The sequence below is a fragment of the Dendrobates tinctorius genome, unplaced genomic scaffold, assembly GCF_039654945.1.
Source record: "Dendrobates tinctorius isolate UK_male_01 unplaced genomic scaffold, ASM3965494v1 ptg000019l, whole genome shotgun sequence".
In the NCBI taxonomy this organism is placed as follows: Eukaryota; Metazoa; Chordata; class Amphibia; order Anura; family Dendrobatidae; genus Dendrobates; species Dendrobates tinctorius.
In genome coordinates, this window is record NW_027361687.1 from 68,692,964 (window position 1) to 68,715,246 (window position 22,283).

Here is a 22,283-nt window from a genome sequence, read left to right on the forward strand (position 1 = left end):
TGCTATAGGAGACGGAGTGAAATCTTTTTCCTTGCCGTAACGCTTTACCTGCTCCATGTCATCCAAATACTTGTCAAAGTCAAACGCCTCATCTGATGAGGATAAAGATATGGCAGCAGTAGCACTGTCAGGACCCAAGTCCTCTTGCGCCTGGCAGTCCTCCTGTAGGCCACACATCCTAACTGCTACGTCAGTCAGAGCTTCTTTTCCTTTAGTAAGCTATTGATCATCAAGCGGTATACGATGACTTGGGTCCACATAAACAGCTGCCAGAAAAATTTTATTTTCCAATAGCTGTGTCTCTCTCCGTTTCATTAAAGCAGAAATGCCATCTGCGATTAATCCTCCTCTTTGGGACAGGCAAAATAGCAAGTTCTTCCACTCCCTTATGAAAATGCCAGGAGTTAAATCCTCAGCTTGTAATTTTTTAGTCACTGTAAATGGGTGATTAAGCAATTCCTTCAATTCAGCCACCTGTGTCCATTGACCTTCATTTAGGGTTACCTGAGGGTTCGTCATATCTATAAGAAACAGTTTTAGTTCAAGCAATCGCTCAATCATTAAATAAGTGCTGCACCACCGAGTGGCTTGATCGACAATTGCCCGTTTCCCAGCACGTCTCTTCAAGATGGAATCAATTTTAGGGGTTCTGGAGGCAATAACCAATTTCCTCACTTTTCCAATCAGATTTCCTGCATGTCCCTCTTGCAGACTATCTCTTACTGCCAGCTGCAGCGTGTCCACAACACAGCGCATGTGATGAATATGAAAGTGTTTTGAAGCACCTTCAACAAGATCATCTATATCTACAGTATAATTTTGCTGTTCTTCTGTTGTAATATCTGTTTGTTCCTCAGTTACATGAACAGCACTGTGGCCTTCCATCTCAAACATACTGAATCCTAAATTTTCTTCTAGCTGTTGTTCATTACTCTCATCAGTTTAATTGTACTTATCATATTTGAAGCATTGTCCATTACAATAGCAAGAGCCTGTTCTTGTGTGAATGTAGCCTTAGATCAGGAATAGAACAGCCATTTATAGGACATTTCATAACTTTCCCAAATTCCTATGAAAAAATATTCAGCACATTCTGCATTGAACTACTGTACCCTATTTATTATATATTTTAGGAGTCAGAGTCGGTCCATTTTATACCGACTCCACCAAAATGAGTATCGACTCCACAGCCCTGCTTACAACAGGCAGCACGACTCTTTCCCTACCGCTTTCTCACTCCATACGTTTTCAACATGATAGTTCTCGGAAACATGGTGGCAGCGATGGGAGCGGTTCCATTTGCACAGTTCCATTTCCGCCCTTTACAACATCCATTGCTGTTAACTTGGGACAAGAACCCGTTCTCCCTGGACCGCCGGTTCCTTCTATCCCTGCGGGTCAGACAAGCCCCCAAGCGGGGGACACTGAAATCGTCCCTGAGTTAAGGGAAGTTCTTTCTCCCAGTACGATGGTCGGTGGTGACCTTCAACGCCAGTCTCCTAGGCTGGTGTGTAGTTTTTTCTTCATCACCACACGGCACAGGGTCGTTGGTTAATTCCAGAGTCACGTCTCCCCAAAAACATCTTGGACATTCGAGCGATCAAATTAGCTCTACTGAGTTTCCACCATCTCATCGCAGGTCACATCATCAGGATCTAATCCATCAACGCCACGGTTGTGGCGTATATCAGTTGTCAGGGGGGTACTCGGAGCAGGATGGACATGCACGAAGTGAGTCACATCCTCCATTGGGCCGAGACCAACCATTCGCCTATCTCAGCAATCCGCACCCCGGGTGTGGACAATTGGGCAGTGTTTTTTTCTCTCAGTCACCAAGGCCATTTGCCTCAGGAGAGTGGTCTCTTCATCCGGAATTTTTTTCAGCAGATCTGCCATTGCTGGGGGACTCTGGATGTGGATCATATGGCCTAAAGACTAAACAACAGGGTTCCTCCATTCATTACCCGATCGCATGATCCATGCGCCATCCGAGCGGACACCCTAGTTCTGCTGTGGCACCGATTCCAGCTCCCGTGCATTCTTCCCTTGCTTACCAGTGATCCTAGTCATGCCAGATTGGTCGCGCCGACCATGCTATGCAGAACTAGTACAACTTGTCGCCGGCGTTTCCTGGCGACTTCCAGATCGCATAGATCTACACTCACAGGACCCGATTTACCACCAGAACGCCGGGTCCCTGTCTTTGATGGCGTGGCCGTTGAATCCTGTTTTTTAGCACAGACTGTTTTTTTCTCGTGATGTGATCTCCATGATTAATGTTAGGAAGCCCGTGTCCATGCGCACTTATCACCACACCTGGAGAACCTTCTTCTCGTGGTGCAAGGACCATGGTCGATCCCCACTGGTGTTTTCTATTCTTTCCATATTGGAATTCTTACAATCCGGATTAACGTCGGGTCTCGTGCTTAGCTCGCTCAAGGGCCAGATTTCTGCCTTGTCAGTGCTATTCCAATGCAAAATTGCCACCGGACTTCAGATGAAGACATTCAGAGAGTCTCCCAGGTGGCGCCTCTATATTTTAAGGGCCATTGGATTCATGGGACTTTAACTTGGTTCTCGGAGGCTCTTTTCGAACCACTGCAGGATGTACCACTAGTTATTCTCTCTTGGAAGGTGGTCTTTCCAGCGGCAATTACGTCAATTACACAAGATTCTGAATTGGCAGCCCTGTCCTGCCGTCCTCCGTTCCTGAATTTTCATCAGGACGAAGCAGATCTCAGGACGTCCCTATCTTTCCTGCCCAAAGGTCGGGTCTTCTTTTCATCTCAATGAAGAAATTGGCCTTCTTTCTGTCCGGCTACAGTCCATTGCATTGAGAGGGCCTTCCACACCCTCGATGTGGTCAGGGCTCTGAGACGGTACATCTCGCGGACTGCTTCCTTCCACAAGTCAGATGCCCTGTTCGTACTTCCACAGGGGCATAGGGAAGGGTCTAGCCGCTTCAAAAACCACGCTAGCCAGGTGGATTTGCTTGACTATTCAGGAATCCTACCGTGTCCGGGACACACCTGTCCCAGCAGGGATTCAGGCGCATTCTATCTGCTCAGTGGGCGCCTCTTGGGCCAATCGGCACCAGGCGTCGGGAGAACAGGTCTTCAACACTGCGACTTGGTCCAGCCTGCATACCTTTACAAAACATTACCAAATTCATGCTCAGGCCTCTGCGGATGCAGCTCTTGGCAGACGCATCCTTGCAATCGGCAGTACCACAGTGTTAAGCCAGTGGTACATGGGGTATTAGCAGTTTTATGCTCCCCACCCAGGGACTGTTTTTTTAGGACTTCCCACTGTCGGTGTCCCCCAATGAGGTGTGGGAGAAATAGGGATTTTTGTGTACTCACCGTAAAATCCTTTTCTCCGAGCCAATCATTGGGGGACACAGCACCCACCCTGTTTGGCCTATTGGCTCACTGTAGCATTTTTAGGTTTTGACAGTTATGATTATTGTCATTCGTTTAATGCTCCTACTGCTTTTTTCACCGAACTGGGGAATTTACAGCCAGCGAGAGGGTGTATACTGCAGGGGAGGAGTTAACTTTTTTTCTGTGTTTACTTAGTGTCCTCCTAGTGGCAAGCAACATAACACCCACTGTCTGTGTCCCCCAATGATTGGCTCGGAGAAAAGGATTTTATGGTGAGTACACAAAAATCCCTATTTTTTTATTTTTTTTTTATTTTTAAAAGCATTTTTTTTACTTTTGGCATGCTTCAATAGTTTCCATGGGAGGCTAGAAGCTGCCACAACTCGATCACCTCTGCTACATAGAGGCGATGCCTCTATGTAGCAGAATTACTGCATTGCTATAAGCGCTGACCACAGGGTGGCGCTCCTAGCAAGCCGGCATCAATAATCATAGAGGCCGTAGGTTGTCGTGCCGACGAACCGATGATCCCCGATCACGTGACGGGGGGTCAACGGTGAGCGCATTTCTGGCCGGATGGCCGGGAGCGCTTGTTAAATGCCGCTGTCACAGTTTGACAGCAGCATTTAACTAGTTAATAGCCGCGGGCGGATCGTGATTCCGCCCGCGGCTATTGCGGGCACGTGTCAGCTGTTCAGAACTGATATGTCCCGAATTTGATGTGGGCTCACCGCCGGAGCCCACATCAAAGCGGGGGTGCTGTCATCGGACGTACTATTTCGTCCGATGGCAGAAAGGGGTTAAATACAATTCTGTCTGTAGCCACCACTAGGGGGAGCAAGTTTCTGATGAATCTGTGCCTTAAAGGGAAGGTGCCATCCAACAATTTTTTTTTTCAGCAATTGAAAAAATGTAAAGAATTAATGTTTACATTTTCTTAAAAAATATTATCATTTGTTTTTAATTTTGCAAAATATGAAAAATAATTTTAAAAAGTTTGGCATTTCCACTTGTTAACACTAGGGGGAGCAGCTACTGAAATCTGGCACAAAAACCTATGACATCTAGGAAAACAGTGAGCAGCCATTTTGATGGGGCCTGCAAAGTTACTGACTGTCTTTGAATGTAAAGTCTGGATCAGAACAGGCCATCAATCAGCAGAAATGTTTCCTGGATTTCTGTGGAGCAGACAAGCAGACGGTCCATCCATGTGTATAAAACACAGCACTCTATGTACAATCCCTGGCACTGAATAGGGCGCCCCCCACAGACCAGCACACTGCTCTCCTGAAATACTCTGTGCTGCTGTCACCCTGCTCCTTGCACCATATATCAGGCCCCTGTCGCCTCGCTTTCACACATCGCCAGGACAGGATCTGAGGAGAGGAATGGGGTCTTCGGTCACTGAGGATGGCAGGCAGCAAGGATTCTGGGAGCAGGGTGACAGCAGCACAGAGTATTTCAGGAGAGCAGTGTGCTGGTCTATGGGGGGCACAGAGGGAGATATATGGGGGAGGAGCAGGGAGACAGCAGCACAGAAATCCAGGAAACATTTCTGCTGATTGATGGCCTGTTCTGATCCAGACTTTGCAGGCAAAGACCCCATTCCCCTCCTCAGATTCTGTCCTGGCGATGTGTGAAAGCGAGGCGACAGGCGCAGTCCGGGGTGATGCTGGGAAGCAGGATGGGGGAAATGTAGCCATACAGTAACGATAAAAATGAGACCCCTCTCTTCAGCTGCCTCACCAGCCCTCCCCTGACTGCACCTATTACCCCTGACCCGTGTGCAGGTGCTCAGCCAGAACCACCCTAGAATGCTTTTAGCAGATAATACTGCCATAGTGTTCTCACATAATACCGCCATATACTTCACACATAATGCCGCCATATAGATCATACCACCATGTTGATCACACATAAAACCAGCAGGGTGACAGCAGCACAGAGTATTTCAGGAGAGCAGTATCACACGGGATAGGATTAGATACACGGCTCAGCAGACAGTATCACACAAGAGAGGATTAGATACACGGCTCAGCAGGCAGTATCACACAAGAGAGGATTAGATACACAGCTCTGCAGTCAATATCACACAGGATAGGATTAGATACACAGCTCTGCAGACAGTATCACACAAGAGAGGATTAGATACACAGCTCTGCAGTCAATATCACACAGGAGAGGATTAGATACACGGCTCAGCAGACAGTTTCACACGGGAGGATTAGATACACGGCTCAGCAGACAGTATCACACAGGGGAGGATTAGATACACGGCTCAGCAGACAGTATCACACAGGGGAGGATTAGATACACGGCTCAGCAGTCAGTATCACACAGGATAGGATTAGATACACGGCTCAGAAGTCAGAATCACACAGGAGGGGATTAGATACACAGCTCAGCAGACAGTATCACACAGGATAGGATTAGATACACGGCTCAGCAGACAGTATCACACAGGATAGGATTAGATACACGGCTCAGCAGACAGTATCACACAGGAGAGGATTAGATACACGGCTCAGCAGTCAGTATCACACAGGAGAGGATTAGATGCACGGCTCAGCAGACAGTATCACACAGGAGAGGATTAGATACACGGCTCAGCAGTCAGTATCACACAGGAGAGGATTAGATACACAGCTCAGCAGACAGTATCACACAGGATAGGATTAGATACAAGGCTCAGCAGTCAGTATCACACAGGATAGGATTAGATACACAGCTCAGCAGTCAGTATCACACAGGAGAGGATTAGATACACAGCTCAGCAGTCAGTATCACACAGGAGAGGATTAGATACACGGCTCAGCAGTCAGTATCACACAGGAGAGGATTAGATACACAGCTCAGCAGTCAGTATCACACAGGAGAGGATTAGATACACAACTCAGCAGACAGTATCACACAGGATAGGATTAGATACAAGGCTCAGCAGTCAGTATCACACAGGAGAGGATTATATACACAGCTCAGCAGTCAGTATCACACAGGAGAGGATTAGATACACAGCTCAGCAGTCAGTATCACACAGGAGAGGATTAGATACACCGCTCAGCAGACTATAACACCAGACAGTATTACAGATATGCCCACACTGGTGAAACTTCCAGCCCCCCCAATTATACACTAGACTATGGGCTGTATAGGTCACTGTCCTCAGATAGCCATAAAAGCTCTCATGAAAAGGAAGGTGTCAGATTACCGGAGATCACTGGGGCTGTGTGTGAGTGAGGAGGGCGGAGACAGAGCAGGAGGACAGTGGAGCAGGAAGCACAGTGCAGAAAGTAGAGCTCAGCAGAATGAGCAGATAGCACTGGGCTACAGTAAAATGGCGCCCAGCCACACCTACAGCAGTGAATGGTGCAGCCCACAGGGGCGTGCCCAGTTCACTGCTAATGAGGCTGCAATGCGGGGTCGGGAGCCAACCGCAGTCTCCTATGTCCAGGGACGGCCATATTTGCAGACTGTATGAGTCCTCCACAGATCTGCAAATCAATATGGCAGCGCCCAGTGGCTACATTAAAACATTATTACAAACAAGCCATAAATTCTGGTTAGTACAACATTTGCTGAAACAACATGTTTTGTTACTTACGCTTTTTTTGCAAATATAAAATTGTGGCACCTTCCCTTTAAGCTCCCCCTAATGGCTGCTGCACACAGACCGTCCATCCAGGTGGCTTCCACTGATGGGCAGTACATCTCTATTGACAGACCACCATTGCCATAAATTCCCTATCAGAGCATTTTAGAAAAGGATCTCTGCCTCTAAGCTTTGGATTTACTCTTGCAGGAAGGACGCCGGGTTAAAGAACGGACTTCCTGCCGTCGGCTTGAAGCTCAGCGACCTGATCCAGCGTCTGCAGTTGTGCTACCAGTTGACCACATCAGGCAAATTTGAGGAAGCGGTGGAGAAGTTCCGCCTCATCCTGCTCAGCGTTCCTCTTCTGGTGGTGGACAACAAGCAAGAGATCGCAGAGGTGTTGGGGGCTGTGATGTCTTACGAGGAGCATTGCGTGTTATATATGAATCTCAAATCAGCATTGATTCAATCTTCCATTGCAGGCCCAGCAGCTCATCACAATCTGCAGAGAGTATATAGTGGGATTGTCCATGGAAATAGAGCGGAAGAAGCTTCCTAAAGATACCCTGGAGCAACAGAAGCGCATTTGTGAGGTGAGACCGAAAACAGGCACACATACAAAATCATCAATATATCTATAATGACCTTGATGTACCTCTAGGGGGCACTATATATATTTCTTCCATTGAGCAGTGTCTTTTTGCAGATGGCGGCCTACTTCACACACTCCAGCCTGCAGCCCATCCACATGATCTTGGTCCTAAGAACGGCCGTCAATCTCTTCTTCAAGCTTAAGAACTTCAAAACAGCTGCCGCATTCGCCAGACGACTGCTAGAATTGGGGCCCAAACCTGAAGTGGCGCAGCAGGTGCAGAATGGTGGTGAAAGATCAATGCAGATCCAGTTACAATCAACATGTGGCAACTAATATATTTTTTCTATGACAGACACGCAAGATTCTGGCTGCTTGCGAGAAAAACCTCACTGACACCTACCAGCTCAACTACGACATGCACAACCCATTCGACATCTGTGCTGCCTCTTACCGGCCGATATATAGGGGGAAACCGGTGGAAAAATGTCCCCTCAGCGGAGCATGCTACAGCCCGGAGTATAAAGGACAGATCTGCAGGGTCACCACGGTATGTCAGGAAATTATATGCATATCATTGGCAGCAGTTTTAATTAGATTGTTGTTGAATTTATTCAGTACAAATGCAAAATGCCCCCTGATTGCCGCTAAAGGGCATCTATTATATCTCTTCAGATCTGAAAGCATTTTTAAAGTAAAGGCGAGAAAGGATAAAAACAAAAGAAATGTACTCTCACCTGTCCTGTTGCTGCGTCTCTTTGCTGTGTCCTCCACTCGCTCCCTTAAGTTTTCCACCCGACACTGATGGCGGCTGTCACTAATTTTTATTAAAAAAATGTTTTTCCTAACCATTTAAGCTCCTTGGATTATCTCTTTTAATAAACACTAATTCTTTACCCTTAATTATTTTCATAGGTGACGGAAATCGGAAAAGATGTGATTGGTTTGAGGATCAGCCCTCTACAGTTCCGTTAAAATCTCACAGCCCTTTTTTTCACTCAGCCTGATTATTAGTAGCCGCCTCTGTCCCCTAAGCTTACATGTCGAGACTCAAGGTTGCCTTCTACTAATTTGTAGATCAGCAAATCTAAGTCCTTTCTCCATATGTGAAATATAAATCAGAAAATCTGGAACCGTATACTTATTTTGAGCAGTTTTCGACCATCATTAGACCAAATGCCGAGAACAACATTCGGTTTTCATATCTATTAATTAAACAGTTTGTATAAAAGCCAATAAAAAGTAACTAATGTGCATGAAACTATTTTTTATTTCACCGTTCTTTACTCAAATTGTGAATGAAACAGCTCTGTATTTCCCTCTCGCAGCATGAAGTCACAGAAAAATCCATTTCCATTTGAGTGGTTTAAGCTTTTTTTTATTTATCAGCCTTTGCTTAGTTATCTTGGTAATCTACTCCATTAACTTATTTTGTGTTCTTCTCTCACAAACCACAAGTTAAAAGTTATGGTTTATCTGCTTAGTTTGTGCTCTTTTAAAAGCTGCTTTGAACTGCTGCTCTAATAAGAATCTATAGTCTAAAGGTACTGTCACACTAAGCGATATCGCTAGCAATATCGCTATAACTTGTAACGTTATTGCGATATTGCTAGCGATATCGCTGTCTGATACTTACCTACGACCCGCTCCCGCGCTGGTTATCGCTGATCGCGCGAGAACGTCCAGGACTGTTTCTCGTCGTCCGCTTCCTGTGGAAAGACGAGCGTGGAGCCGGGCGGGAGGACGCAGGATCGCCTAGTGTGACAGGTAAGTAGCGACCCCTGTCCCCAGCGATGTCGCTGGTGAGATCTGCCTGTGTGGCAGCTCACTAGCGACCACTTAGCGATGTACCAGCGATCCTGACCGCGTCATATCGCTGGTCGGGATCGCTGGTACATCGCTAAGTGTGACAGTACCTTAACACTGGGGAAGTGGAACAGAGAGGTTCACATAAGGGTCACCATGTGTAAATAATGCCTTAGTACAGATTACTGCTAGAGCAGCAGTTCAGAGCAGCTTGTAAAAGAACATAGAGAAGGCAGTTAAAACAGCACTTGTAGCATAAAGTTTGCGAGGGAAGGAAGGATAGGTGACGGGAGTATATTAAAAAAAAATGTATTACTTTGCAGAATCTGTAAAATGAATGAACAAAAAACAGGATTTTTGGGTTGCTTACCGTAAAATCTGTTTCTTGGAGCCTTCATTGGGGGACACAGAGACCATGGGTGTATGCTGCTGCCACTAGGAGGCTGACACTATGCCCAGAAAAAGGTTAGCTCCTCCTCCACAGTATACACCCCACCGACCGGCACTAATTTCTTCAGTTAGTGAGAAAGCAGTAGTAGAAGTAACAAAATGATTGAAACAGAACAGACAACTCAACTGTAAGTAACAAACAACATAAGAACAGGAGTTGCAGAACGTGGGAGGGTGCTGTGTCCCCCAATGAAGGCTCCAAGAAACAGATTTTACGGTAAGCAACCCAAAAATCCTGTTTTCTCTATCGCTTAATTGGGGGACACAGAGACCATGGGACGTCCCAAAGCAGTCCCTGGGGAGGGAAAGCAAACTTCCATCAGACCAGCGGACTCGCCACCGCTGCCTGCAGGATCCTTCTTCCTAGGCTTGGCATCCACCGAAGCGTAGGTGTGGACCCTGTAGAATTTCACAAACGTGTGAACAGATGACCAGGTTGCAGCTTTGCAAAGCTGCAGAGCAGAAGCTCTGTGGCGCACCGCCCAGGAGGCACCCACTGCCCGGGTAGAGTGAGCTCTAATTCCAGGTGGGGCTACTCTATGCTTGACCGGTAGGCTTCTAAAATTGCTGATCTGATCCATCGAGCAATAGTAGCCTTGGAGGCCGGCTGACCTTTCCTCGCACCATCTGGAATGATGAAGAGAGAGTCTGTCTTCCGCAAGGAAGTCGTCCTAGCCAGGTAGACCTTCATCGCCCTGACCAGGTCTAACTTGTTCAAGGAGCACTCACGGGGGAGAGTTGGACCCGGACAAAAGGATGGGAGAACAATATCCTCATTCAGGTGAAAAGTGGACACCACCTTAGGAAGGAAAGAGGGCGGAGGCCACAGGACCACCTTATCCTGGTGGAGCACCAAGAAAGGGGAGCGACAAGAAAGGGCCGCCAATTCCGACACGCACCGGATGGAGGTAATGGCCACCAGGAAGGCTACTTTCCAGGAGAGAAGGGATAGGGAAACTTCCCTGAGAGGTTTGAAAGGTGGACCTTGCAAAACTTCAAGAACCAAATTAAGATCCCATGGATCCACAGGCGCGCGGTACGGAGGTGCCGCATGAGTCACTCCCTGAAAAAAGGTCTTGACCTGCGAACGGGAGACTAACGTCTCGAATGGAAAGCGCCGAGATTTGCCCCTTTTAAAGAGCTGAGGGCAAGGCCCGCATCAAGGCTTGTCTGGAGGAACGCCAGTACAGAAGGGAGTGAAAAGGACATGGGCGGAATGTTATTGACCTTGCACCAAGCGAAATAGGCCTTCCACGTACGATAATAAATTTTGGAAGACTAAGGCTTTCTAGCCCGGATCATGGTGTGAATAACTCGAACCGCGGTCTCAACAGCCACGCCGTTAAATTGAGGGACCGAGAATTGGGGTGGCAAATCGGACCCTGAGACAGGAGATCTGCTCTGTCTGGAAGCTTCCGGGGGGGCGTCTGCGAGCAGGTTGACAACGTCCGCGAACCAAGACCTTCTGGGCCAATCCGGAGCCATGAGGATGACCTGAACCCCTTCCGCCTTGATTTTCTTCAACAGCTTGGGAAGAAGAGGAAGGGGAGGGAACAGGTAGGGGAGCTTGAACTGAGACCAGGGAATGGTCAGAGCATCGGCGCCCACTGCAAGTGGATCTCGAGCTCGATACGAACTGTGGGACCTTCCTGTTCATGCGAGACGCCAGCAGATCTACATCTGGAGTCCCCCAACGACGGCAAAGCTGATGGAAGACGCCCGGATGTAAGGACCACTCTCCCGCCACGAGACCCTTGCGACTGAGAAAATCGGCGGCCCAGTTGTCCACACCGTGAATGTGCACCGCGGATATCGCTGGGACTGAGACCTCTGCCCAGTGAAGAATCTTGGACACTTCCGCTAGAGCTGAGGAACTTAGTGTCCCCCCTTGATGGTTGACATGCCACCGCTGTGGCATTGTCTGTCTGAATCCGGATTGGCAGACCCCTGAGAAGCCTTTCCCAGTGAATGAGAGACATAAATCGCCCGTATCTCGAGGACGTTGATAGGCAGAGTTGTCTCTTGAGTCGACCACCGACCCTGAACCGTTTGATTGCGAAACACTGCACCCCAGCCGAGAAGGCTGGCGTTCGTTGTCACAATCTGCCAGTGAATTGTAAGGAATGACCGACCCCGAGAAATGAAAGGTGACGTCAGCCACCAATTGAGGAACTGTTTGACCCGGGGCGAAAGGCTAATTGGACGGTCCAGGGAAAGGACAGACCTGTTCCACCGAAACAGGATGGCCTGTTGAAGTGGTCTTGAGTGAAATTGGGCAAAAGGAGCCGCTTCGGCCGTTACCACCATCTTTCCCAAGACTTTCATGGCTGACCGGAGATGGAAGCCGTGTGCTCTGCAGTGATCGTACATCTCGCCGCAGAGAGATCATCTTGTCTTGAGGAAGAAAAACCCTCGATCGATGGGTGTCGAACAATAGGCCAAGAAACACAAGACGTTGTGTCGGAACAAGACAGGACTTCAATGGTACAACTTCCCACCTCTGATTGCTGTCTCATCTGCTGCAATAGACTCTAATGGTAAAAATTCCCTCTGCTTGCTGTCTTCTGCAACATATTCAAATGGTACAACTTCCCACCTCTGCTGTCTCATCTGCTGCAATAGACTCTAATGGTAAAAATTCCCTCTGCTTGCTGTCTTCTGCAACATATTCAAATGGTACAACTTCCCACCTCTGATTGCTGTCTCATCTGCTGCAATAGACTCTAATGGTAAAAATTCCCTCTGCTTGCTGTCTTCTGCAACATATTCAAATGGTACAACTTCCCACCTCTGATTGCTGTCTCATCTGCTGCAATAGACTCTAATGGTAAAAATTCCCTCTGCTTGCTGTCTTCTGCAACATATTCAAATGGTACAACTTCCCACCTCTGATTGCTGTCTCATCTGCTGCAATAGACTCTAATGGTAAAAATTCCCTCTGCTTGCTGTCTTCTGCAACATATTCAAATGGTACAACTTCCCACCTCTGATTGCTGTCTCATCTGCTGCAATAGACTCTAATGGTAAAAATTCCCTCTGCTTGCTGTCTTCTGCAACATATTCAAATGGTACAACTTCCCACCTCTGATTGCTGTCTCATCTGCTGCAATAGACTCTAATGGTAAAAATTCCCTCTGCTTGCTGTCTGCTGTGTCATCTGCTGCTTTACCATCTAGAAACATAGTTTAATGTGTCTGCTAATTCTTTGTTATAAATCATTTGGTGCATTGTACTTAAAACTCACTGTTGCATTTCCATGACTGGGATCAGTGTAGATCTTATCTGGTGGAGGTGTTAAAATAGATGTTGCCAGGCTGAATGTCTTTGATCGTCCCAAAAAAAAAAAAAAAAAACCCTGGTGTGCTGACCCCAGCTGCCAAATTATCCTCAACCAGTTCCCACAATCCATCTCTTCAGACCCTGCAGTCTGGACTATAAATTTAGAACCATCCATAGGGGTGCACGCATGTGGGGGTGCACGCATCACAGAAGCAAAGCGTCACGAAGATAAGCGTCGGGATACAGCAGTTATTACATGGCAGTTAGTCAGGACAGGAGTCAGGTAACCCTCACTCTGCTGTCCCTTTTAACCATGTGCTTTATTCCTATCCTCCTATGTTCTCTTGCAATCCACTTTCACCGACCAATCCCCCCTCCATCACGACTCATATACATCAGCTCCTCTCTCTTTGTTTCTCCCATGTACAGCTCCCATGCACTTCTCACCTTCTTAAAAAGCCTCAGCCCATCTTGCCCAAACACACTGCACATAAAATCTTCATACAATTCCAAAAACTACTTGCTCTTTATCTTCCTGCTCCTACTGATTTCAGGGGACATCTCCCCCAACCCCGGTCCACCATCCCCCAACCTCAACCCCTACCCTACCTCACATCGAAACCTTAATAATCTTACTAATATCACTTGCACTCCATCTCCTTCTTTCAATTGTGCCCTTTGGAATCCACGGTCTGTATGCAACAAGCTTCCTTTCCTACACAATTACTTTCTGAAAAACTCTCTGAATTTGTTGGCCCTCACGGAAACCTGGATTCAGGATTCTGACACTGTCTCTCCTGCTGCCATTTCCCATGGTGGCTTACAATTCTCCCATTCCCCGAGACCGACAAATAGACCTGGTGGTGGAGTCGGCATACTCCTGTCCCCACAATGCACTTTCCAGGTCATCCCCTCAGTTCCATCACTCTCATTCCCTTCTTTTGAAGTCCACACCATCAGGCTCTTTCGTCCCCTCTCCCTCAGAGTAGCGGTCATATACCGGCCCCCAGGCTCACCCACCCACTTCCTGGACCATTTCTCTGCCTGGCTGCCGCACTTCATGTCCTCAGAACTACCAACCCTTATCCTGGGAGACTTCAACATCCCCATTAACAGCCCCACTTCCACATCTGCATCCCAGCTTCTATCACTAACCAGTTCTCTAGGCTTCTCTCAGCTCTCAACCTCTGAAACACACAAAGACGGTAACACCCTGGACCTGGTTTTCGCCCGGCTCTGCTCAATCTCCTACCTAGATAACTCACCGCTTCCCCTCTCTGACCACAACATTCTCTCCTTTACACTCACAAATCCTCGCTCACCCCAGCACCCTCCTACCTACCATTCAGTCAGAAATCTACAAGCCATTAACCCTCATACACTTTCAGACTCCCTACACTCATCATTGTCCCCAATCTCTTCTTTGTCCTGTCCTGATCTGGCTGTACATCACTTCAATGACACTCTTAGAAGCACCCTTGACCAAGTAGCTCCCCTCACCCTCAGAACCTCCAAACACAGAGTGAAACAGCCCTGGCTCACATCGCAAACCCGATTTCTCCAGCGATGCTCTAGGTGTGCTGAACGCTTATGGAGGAAAACACACACCAGAAGACTTCATACACTTCAAATTTATGTTAAGGACATATAACTCTGCCCTTCACCTCGCCAAACAGACCTACTTCACCACCCTGATCTCCTCACTATCCAACAACCCCAAGAAACTTTTTGACACCTTTCACTCCCTCCTCAGGCCAAAAGCACAAGCCCCTATCACAGACATTTGCGCTGATGACCTGGCCTCCCACTTTATAGAGAAAATAGACAATATCCGTCAGGAAATCTGCTCCCAATCACCAAGTTCAGTGACTCCCATCCCTCCCTGCATTTCCCCTGGCTCACTCTCCACATTTGCTCCCATCACAGAAGAAGAAGTCTCCAGGCTCCTCTCCTCTTCTCGTCCAACTACATGCACAACCGACCCCATTCCCTCACATCTCCTCCAGTCTCTCTCCCCAGTCGTCACAACTCACCTAACTACAATCTTTAATCTCTCCCTCTCCTCTGGCATTTTCCCCTCCTCCTTCAAACACTCTATCATTACTCCATTACTAAAGAAACCCACCCTTGACCCATCCTGCACAAACAACTACAGACCAGTCTCCAATCTCCCCTTCATCTCTAAACTCTTGGAGCGCCTGATATACTCACGCCTTACCCGTTACCTCTCCACTCACTCCCTCCTAGACCCTTCACAGTCCGGTTTCCGCCCCCTACATTCGACAGAAACTGCACTCATCAAAGTGACCAATGACCTTCTGACAGCAAAACGTAATGGTGACCATTCTCTGCTCATTCTTCTCGACCTTTCTGCAGCTTTCGACACTGTTGACCATCCTCTCCTACTCTCTAGGCTCCAGTCACTAGGCATTAAGGACACTGCTCTTTCCTGGTTCTCCTCCTATCTTTCCGACCGCTCCTTCAGTGTTCTGTTTTCTGGCTCCACTTCATCTCCTCTTCCTCTCACTGTTGGGGTACCTCAGGGCTCAGTCCTTGGCCCCCTTCTCTTCTCTCTCTATACAGCCCCAATTGGACAGACCATCAGCAGATTTGGCTTTCAGTACCATCTTTATGCTGATGACACACAACTGTACACATCATCCCCTGACCTTACCTCCGCTGTACTACAGAACGCCACTGACTGTCTGTCTGCAGTCTCCAACATCATGTCTGCTCTCTATCTGAAACTCAACCTCTCCAAAACTGAACTTCTTCTGCTCCCACCATCTACTAACCTCCCTAAATCTGACATTTCCCTCTCTGTGGGTGGCACCATAATAACACCCCGACAGCAGGTGCGCTGTCTGGGTGTTATGTTCGACTCCGATCTCTCCTTCACCTCCCATATACAATCTCTTGCCCGCTCATGCCGCTTACACCTAAAGAACATCTCTAGAATCCGCCCTTTTCTCACCATGGAAACAACAAAAACTCTCACTGTCGCCCTGATCCACTCCCGCCTAGACTACTGTAATGCTCTATTAATTGGCCTCCCTCTCACTCGACTCTCCCCTCTCCAGTCTATCCTTAATGCAGCAGCCAGGGTTGTCCATCTGGCTAATCGTTTCTCAGACGCGTCCGCTCTTCGCCGGTCGTTACACTGGCTGCCAATTCATTACAGGGTACAATTCAAAGTACTTGTTCTCACCCACAAAGCTCTCCACAGTGCGGCACCCCCTTACATCTCCTCCCTCATTTCTGTCTATCGGCCTAACCGACCGCTGCGCTCTGCAAATGACTTTCGACTAACCTCTGCCCTAATCCGTACCTCCCACTCCCGACTCCAAGACTTCTCCCGTGCTGCGCCAATCCTCTGGAATGCTCTACCCCAAAATATTAGGACCATCCACAATTTGCATAGTTTTAGGCGCTCGCGCAAAACACATTTGTTCAGAGCGGCCTATCACATTCAGTAATCAAAGTCATGTTTGTGTGTGTGTAGCCCATTCACTATCTCCATCTAACCCCCACCCCCTGAAGATGGCTGGACCGTCATTGTAAATACATCATTGTAAATACAAACCTGTGCTTTGTATCCCCCCCACCTCATTGTAGATTGTAAGCTCCACGAGCAGGGTCGTCTTATTTCGCTTTAATTATTGTATTGTTAACGTTGTTACTTATGACTGTTGTGTTTGAAACTGTTCAACTGTAAAGCGCTGCGGAATATGTTGGCGCTATATAAATAAAGATTATTATTATTATTATTCTTTGTGTTGACGAGCCACCCGAAATTGGACAGGGTGTCGAGAACGATGGAAAGACTTTGGCGAGTCTGGTGAAAAGACGGAGCTTTGATAAGAATGTCGTCGAGGTACGGAAAAAGGACAAGACCTGATCCTCAACAAGGCCATCAATGCCGCCATGATCTTTGTAAATACTCTGGGTGCGGTGGCGAGACCGAACGGCAGGGCGACAAACTGGTAGTGGTTCTGGTGAATCGCGAAACGCAGGAATTTCTGATGCCCGGAAAAGATGGGAACATGCAGATAGGCATCTTGAATGTCTATTGAGCACATGAATTCCTGCGCCTCCATGGAAGCGATCACTGAATGAAGAGACTGCATCCTGAAATGTCGTAGGCGGACTCTCTTGTTCAGTAACTTGAGGTCCAGGATGGGCCGGACCGCGCCGCCTTTTTTCGGTACTACAAACAGGTTTGAATAAAACCCTGTGAAACGTTCTGACTCGGGAACGGGCACGATCACCCCGGAACTGAGGAGGGAGGTGATGGATGCAAAGAAACCCGGAACTAAGGCGGTGTCTTTTGGAGGCCGGGACTCGAAGAAACGATCCCGGGGCCGACAAGCGAGCTCTATCTTGTATCCTGAGGATACAACCTCCCTGACCCAAGCGTCTTCTACTGAGGCAAGCCAGACGTCTCTGAAGAAAAGGAGTCGACCGCCCAGTTGGGAAGGCGCCTCGGGATTTCGTTGATAGTCATGCTGATGTGGATCGTCCAGATCTGGACCTGGAGGATCTGCCCTGGGAGGAGTGAGACCACCAGGAGGGAGTGGGCCTAAAGGAGACTTTCCTATCCTGGATTGCCTGCAGCCTTTGATGGTTGGAAAAGGTTTCTGCCGTCGCAAAGTGGCGGAAAGACCGAAAGAGCCGAAACTGACGCCTGGGGGAAGGTCTACGAGGCTTGGACTGAGGGAGAAGAGAGCTTGAACCTCCAGTGGCGTCTTTAATAACTGGTCCAGCTGGGATCCGAAAAGACGTGCTCCCTGAAAAGGCAGATTGGTAAGGGACTTTTTTTTAAGACAAATCCACCTGCCAAGCCTTGAGCCAAATTGTACGCCGGATTGCAACAACGTTGCTGGACGCATGAGCTGCGCAAGACGCGGCATCCAAGGAGGCCGAGACCAGATAATCCCCTGCATGGGAGATCTGGTTGGCTATCTCGGCCAATCGCTCTGGTTGGGCTCTATCCAGAATGCCCTGGCAGAGATCCTCCGCCCATGTAGCTATGGCCTTTGCTACCCAAGTGGAAGCGAAGGCTGGGCTTAGCACCGTCGCAGCCGCTTCGAATGCTGACTTTGCTAAAGATTCTATGATCCTGTCGTTAGAATCTTTCAGAGACGCCACACCTGAAATCGGGAGGACCATGTTGTTAGATAGTCTGGCGACGGGAGCATCAACAGAGGGGGAAGCCGGCCAGTTGTCGGTGAGCTCCTGAGAAAATGGATACAGCACGCTGAGGCGCTTCCCTCTCTGAAAGCGCCTGGTCGGATTTTCTCTTTCCCTGGTAAGAAGCTTGCCAAACACAGAGTGCGAAGAGAAGACTCTGGAAGGTGTTTCTGCCCATCTGAACGAAACCTGATCTGAGGATTTTGCAGGGGAGTCTGATGTCGAAGGTGTGGTTAATCGCTGCAATGAGGTTCTGTACCGTAACCTTCATGTCCGTGTCATGGTCCGAATCCAGCTCTAAAATCTCCGGATGGCGCGTCCGAGAACGCTTCGCCTGACTCGGGCGAGGAGGCACAGGAAGGAGACTGCTGGGAAGGACTATGTGGTGAGATGGGACGAGGGGAGGATTCCGGCCGGAGATCCTGCCTGGGTCTTTTGCGGCTCATGCTGGCTGGCTCAGATGGAGCCTCTTGCAACCTGCTGGATACTGAAGAAGTGTCCAGGGGCAACTTATCAAGAACGGCCACTAGGGACTGAGACACCTTAGTAAGATCCGCCACTGACTGTGATAGAGAAGAAGCCCAGCCAGGAATGGGGGATTCACTCCCCCGGGTGGGCATAGGGGGCTCCTGGGCGGCGGGCTGAATGGGTTGCTGCAGTCGAGGTAGAGGGGAGTGGACTGACCTGAGGGAAGTTTTCAAGAAGAACATGCAAAGAACTTGACCAAAGTGCCAGTGGGAGCAGGCTTAGAGGAAGACATAATGAGGGACAGTCACTGAAGGAGTGCCAGAAGGTTGAGGGACAGGGAGGAGGGTGTCAGTCTGCAGAAGCAGAGCTACTCACGGTCCGTTGTCCTGTGGATAACCCCCGTACGCGATGCTGCACAGCCCGTCTGGATTTGTAGGGCCACAGCAGAGTGCAGTGTCCGGCTGACAGGAGAGAAAATGGCGGCCGCCTGAGGAGCACGAGAAAGAAGCGCGCTTTTCCTGAGCGGATGATGGGCGGAGCTAAGCGTCGACGCTGGCGCCTGGGAGCGCGAGGCGGTGGGCGGGCTTAGAACGGGCAGGAGGGAAGCTCGCCTGAGAATGATGGCGGGGGCGTGGCAGTGACGCTGTACTAGGCCCAAAGTGAAGCCGGGGCCTAAATTAAATGCAGCGCAGCGACCGCTCCTGAAGGTGATGGAGGATGCGACTGGGAGCCCTATATTTACCCTGTCCTCGGACCGTTCCGTGGAAAACCTGTTGGAAAAAAAGGTACCTTGAGCGTCCTGTAGAAGTATGCCCGCGCCTTATCCAAACCGACAGGCACAGGTAGGCGAGTGGGTGGGAGACGACCATCAGGATCGCTGACACGTACCCATGTTGGCAGCCGTCTGAGAAGGCTGTTGGTCCTGCTGAGGAGATCTGTGACGATACGGGTGGCAGTACACGCCGTACTCAGTCTCTTTGTGGGACTACAGATGTGACTATTCGCTCTGTATCTCTCCGGAAGATCTGAAAAGAAAACGACGCACACTGAGGTAGATATGTGTCCACCTTCTACTGACACTAAGCTAAACTGAAGAAATTAGTGGTGGTCAGTGGGGTGTATACTGCGGAGGAGGAGCTAACCTTTTTATGTGCATAGTGTCAGCCTCCTTGTGGCAGCAGCATACACCCATGGTCTCTGTGTCCCCCAATGAAGTGATAGAGAAAAAGTTACTCTTAAGTCATTTAGCTTTAGGAATGGCAGGCACGGTGCTGCATAAGGAACGTGCATCTGACTGTAGAGCCCTATAGACTTAATTTAGAAGGGAACTCTGTGCAGTGCCGCCCCCTCCCACTACTCAACCCCAACCCCCCCCCCCCGGTGATGCCATAATTAGGACGTCCCACTGACCAACAGGAAGAGAGAGGAAGGGGCGTCCGGCCACACCCTCAGGGGTTAAATTCAGATGCTGGGGTGGGGGTCTCTTTCCTCTCCGGCTGATACCTAGAAGCTTCGGCCAGGTCCGAAGCCATGATCGTGGCCCTGCAGCAGAGAGCAGCACAGGAAGGTGAGCAATCATTTCAATCCCTTGTGTTCACCTCCCTGTGCCCTCTCATGACCCCCTAGCTTTGCCGCAGGCCTGTATTTACATATCCCGGGGCTCCATCTCCTCCTAGGCTGCAGTCCTGTAGATCTCCTAAGGTCGCAGGCTTCCTTGGCATCCCCCATCATCCCCTAGCCTACCCGCTGATAATATCTCTTGCTCTCCCCTGTGCTGTCCGCCCCATACCCACCTCCTGCGCCTTCTCCCAGCTCGGCCCCCCCCTCACACTACTCCGGCTCTGTGCGGTCCTCCTACCATCCAGTGAAGATCCACGTCGGCGACTGGTCATCACCACTGCTCCATCCACCAGCCCAATCGCGTCGCCGTGCACTGGAGCATGTGCCCCGCGCACATTATTCCTCCGCCGGCGTCGTGCTACACTCGCCCAGGATCGGGCCTCCGCGACTTCTCCCGATGTCGCGCTGAGGCCTGAACATGTCCCGCCCACTTCCGGTCGGTCGTCGGGCCTGAACACGCCGCAGCTCCGGAACTCTCAGACCGCCCACTTCCTGGGAGCAGGCCTGCGATAGCTCCGCCCACTTCCTGTCATCGGCCCCACGATGGCTCCGCCCACTTCCTGTCATCGGGCCCCTGCTCCGCCCACTTCCTGGCAGACGCAGTTTAGCCTTGGTAGGAAGGACATCACCCTCGATATACATGGTCTTTGTAACACGTGTGGGGTGGATGCTGACAGCGCCTGCCTTATCTGTTCATGTATGTCATCCCCTGAGGAAGAAGTGTTGTATACTTCGAAACGCTTTGGAAAATAAATGGTTAATCTTTCAACATAACCTGGATTCGATGTTTTGTCAAGCAGCGCACTAAAAGTCCATGAATTAGTTCCATGAAAAGTCTGAAAACATAAAACGTAACACAAGCATTCCAACCACACAGTACACTCCGCCAAACCCCCACAATGACCCTTTCAAAAAAATAAATAAAAATATCCCACCATGTGAAAAAGCACAGCATTATCAATTATGCCCCTAGCCACAACGGGCGCAGGGGGTAACATCACTCCCCATAGTAGCAGTGGTCCAAGGCGTAGACGCCGCACGACCTCCCGCTCCTCCTCAGACGACTCCCGTCACCATTCCCACTATCCCTCTAAGAACTGTTCATGCTACATCAATGACTGACAGCCAGAGGGAATCTTCACCCAGGGAGACCAGCCAGTCCAACCACCAGATAACCCCGGAGTTCCACCCCCCCCCATCGTGAGAAACTCAGGCTCGGGCACACGACAGGGATCAGACATCACATGCTCCATCACTGGCCTGTCAGGCTTGGAGATCTATCCCACACTCCCCGGGTTTCTGGTCACTGCAGACACCGGACCTCAAACAACGATACAGCGAGAGCCGGAGTTCCTCCATCACCTGGAGTCACTCCTCGACCATAGTCAAATAGTGGAGTGCTCTCATCCCAGCGATCTACATGTTATAAATCACTCAGAAAATAATGATCGTGTTTCCGCCTGGTCGCGGTATGATGAGGAGTTCCGCAAGCGTTTGGCCCTACAGCCCAATCTAGGCTGGGGAGTAAAAGCCACAGATGTTTGGCTACGATTGATGATGGCTCAAAAGTAGCCCCCCCTTTATTCATACGCGACCACTAATAATTACTCCATGACTCAACGGTCGCACGTGGACCAGGCGCCCGCTTACTATTTAACAAAGGATACGGCTGATTTACATGGTAAATATAAACATGGGTGCTCATCCTGCGGACGCGGACACCCTACATCATGGTGTACCCGCCAAGCAAATGAAGCGCTTACAAGCTGCTCAGCGGATATATTATGGATTTGATTACAGGTTTTACCCCCCGTTAAATGGAGTAAGAGTCCCTGAAGTGGACTCAGTGGAGTATGTGTAAGAGTCCCTGGTGTGGACTCAGCGGAGTATTGTATGTATCTCACAT

General features: G+C 49.3%; 1 protein-coding gene across 1 annotated transcript in view; it reads left to right on the forward strand.

Moving 5' to 3' along the window:
- Positions 1–8,828, forward strand: part of COPA (COPI coat complex subunit alpha) — a 48,514-nt gene extending 39,686 nt beyond the window's left edge. The window contains exons 29-33 of the mRNA XM_073567185.1: positions 7,183–7,369; positions 7,455–7,565; positions 7,679–7,840; positions 7,920–8,114; positions 8,480–8,828. Of these exons, the coding sequence (XP_073423286.1) occupies positions 7,183–7,369; positions 7,455–7,565; positions 7,679–7,840; positions 7,920–8,114; positions 8,480–8,539 (715 nt within the window). The 3' untranslated portion in view covers positions 8,540–8,828. The remainder of the gene's footprint in view (positions 1–7,182; positions 7,370–7,454; positions 7,566–7,678; positions 7,841–7,919; positions 8,115–8,479) is intronic.
- Positions 8,829–22,283: the final 13,455 nt, after the last annotated feature.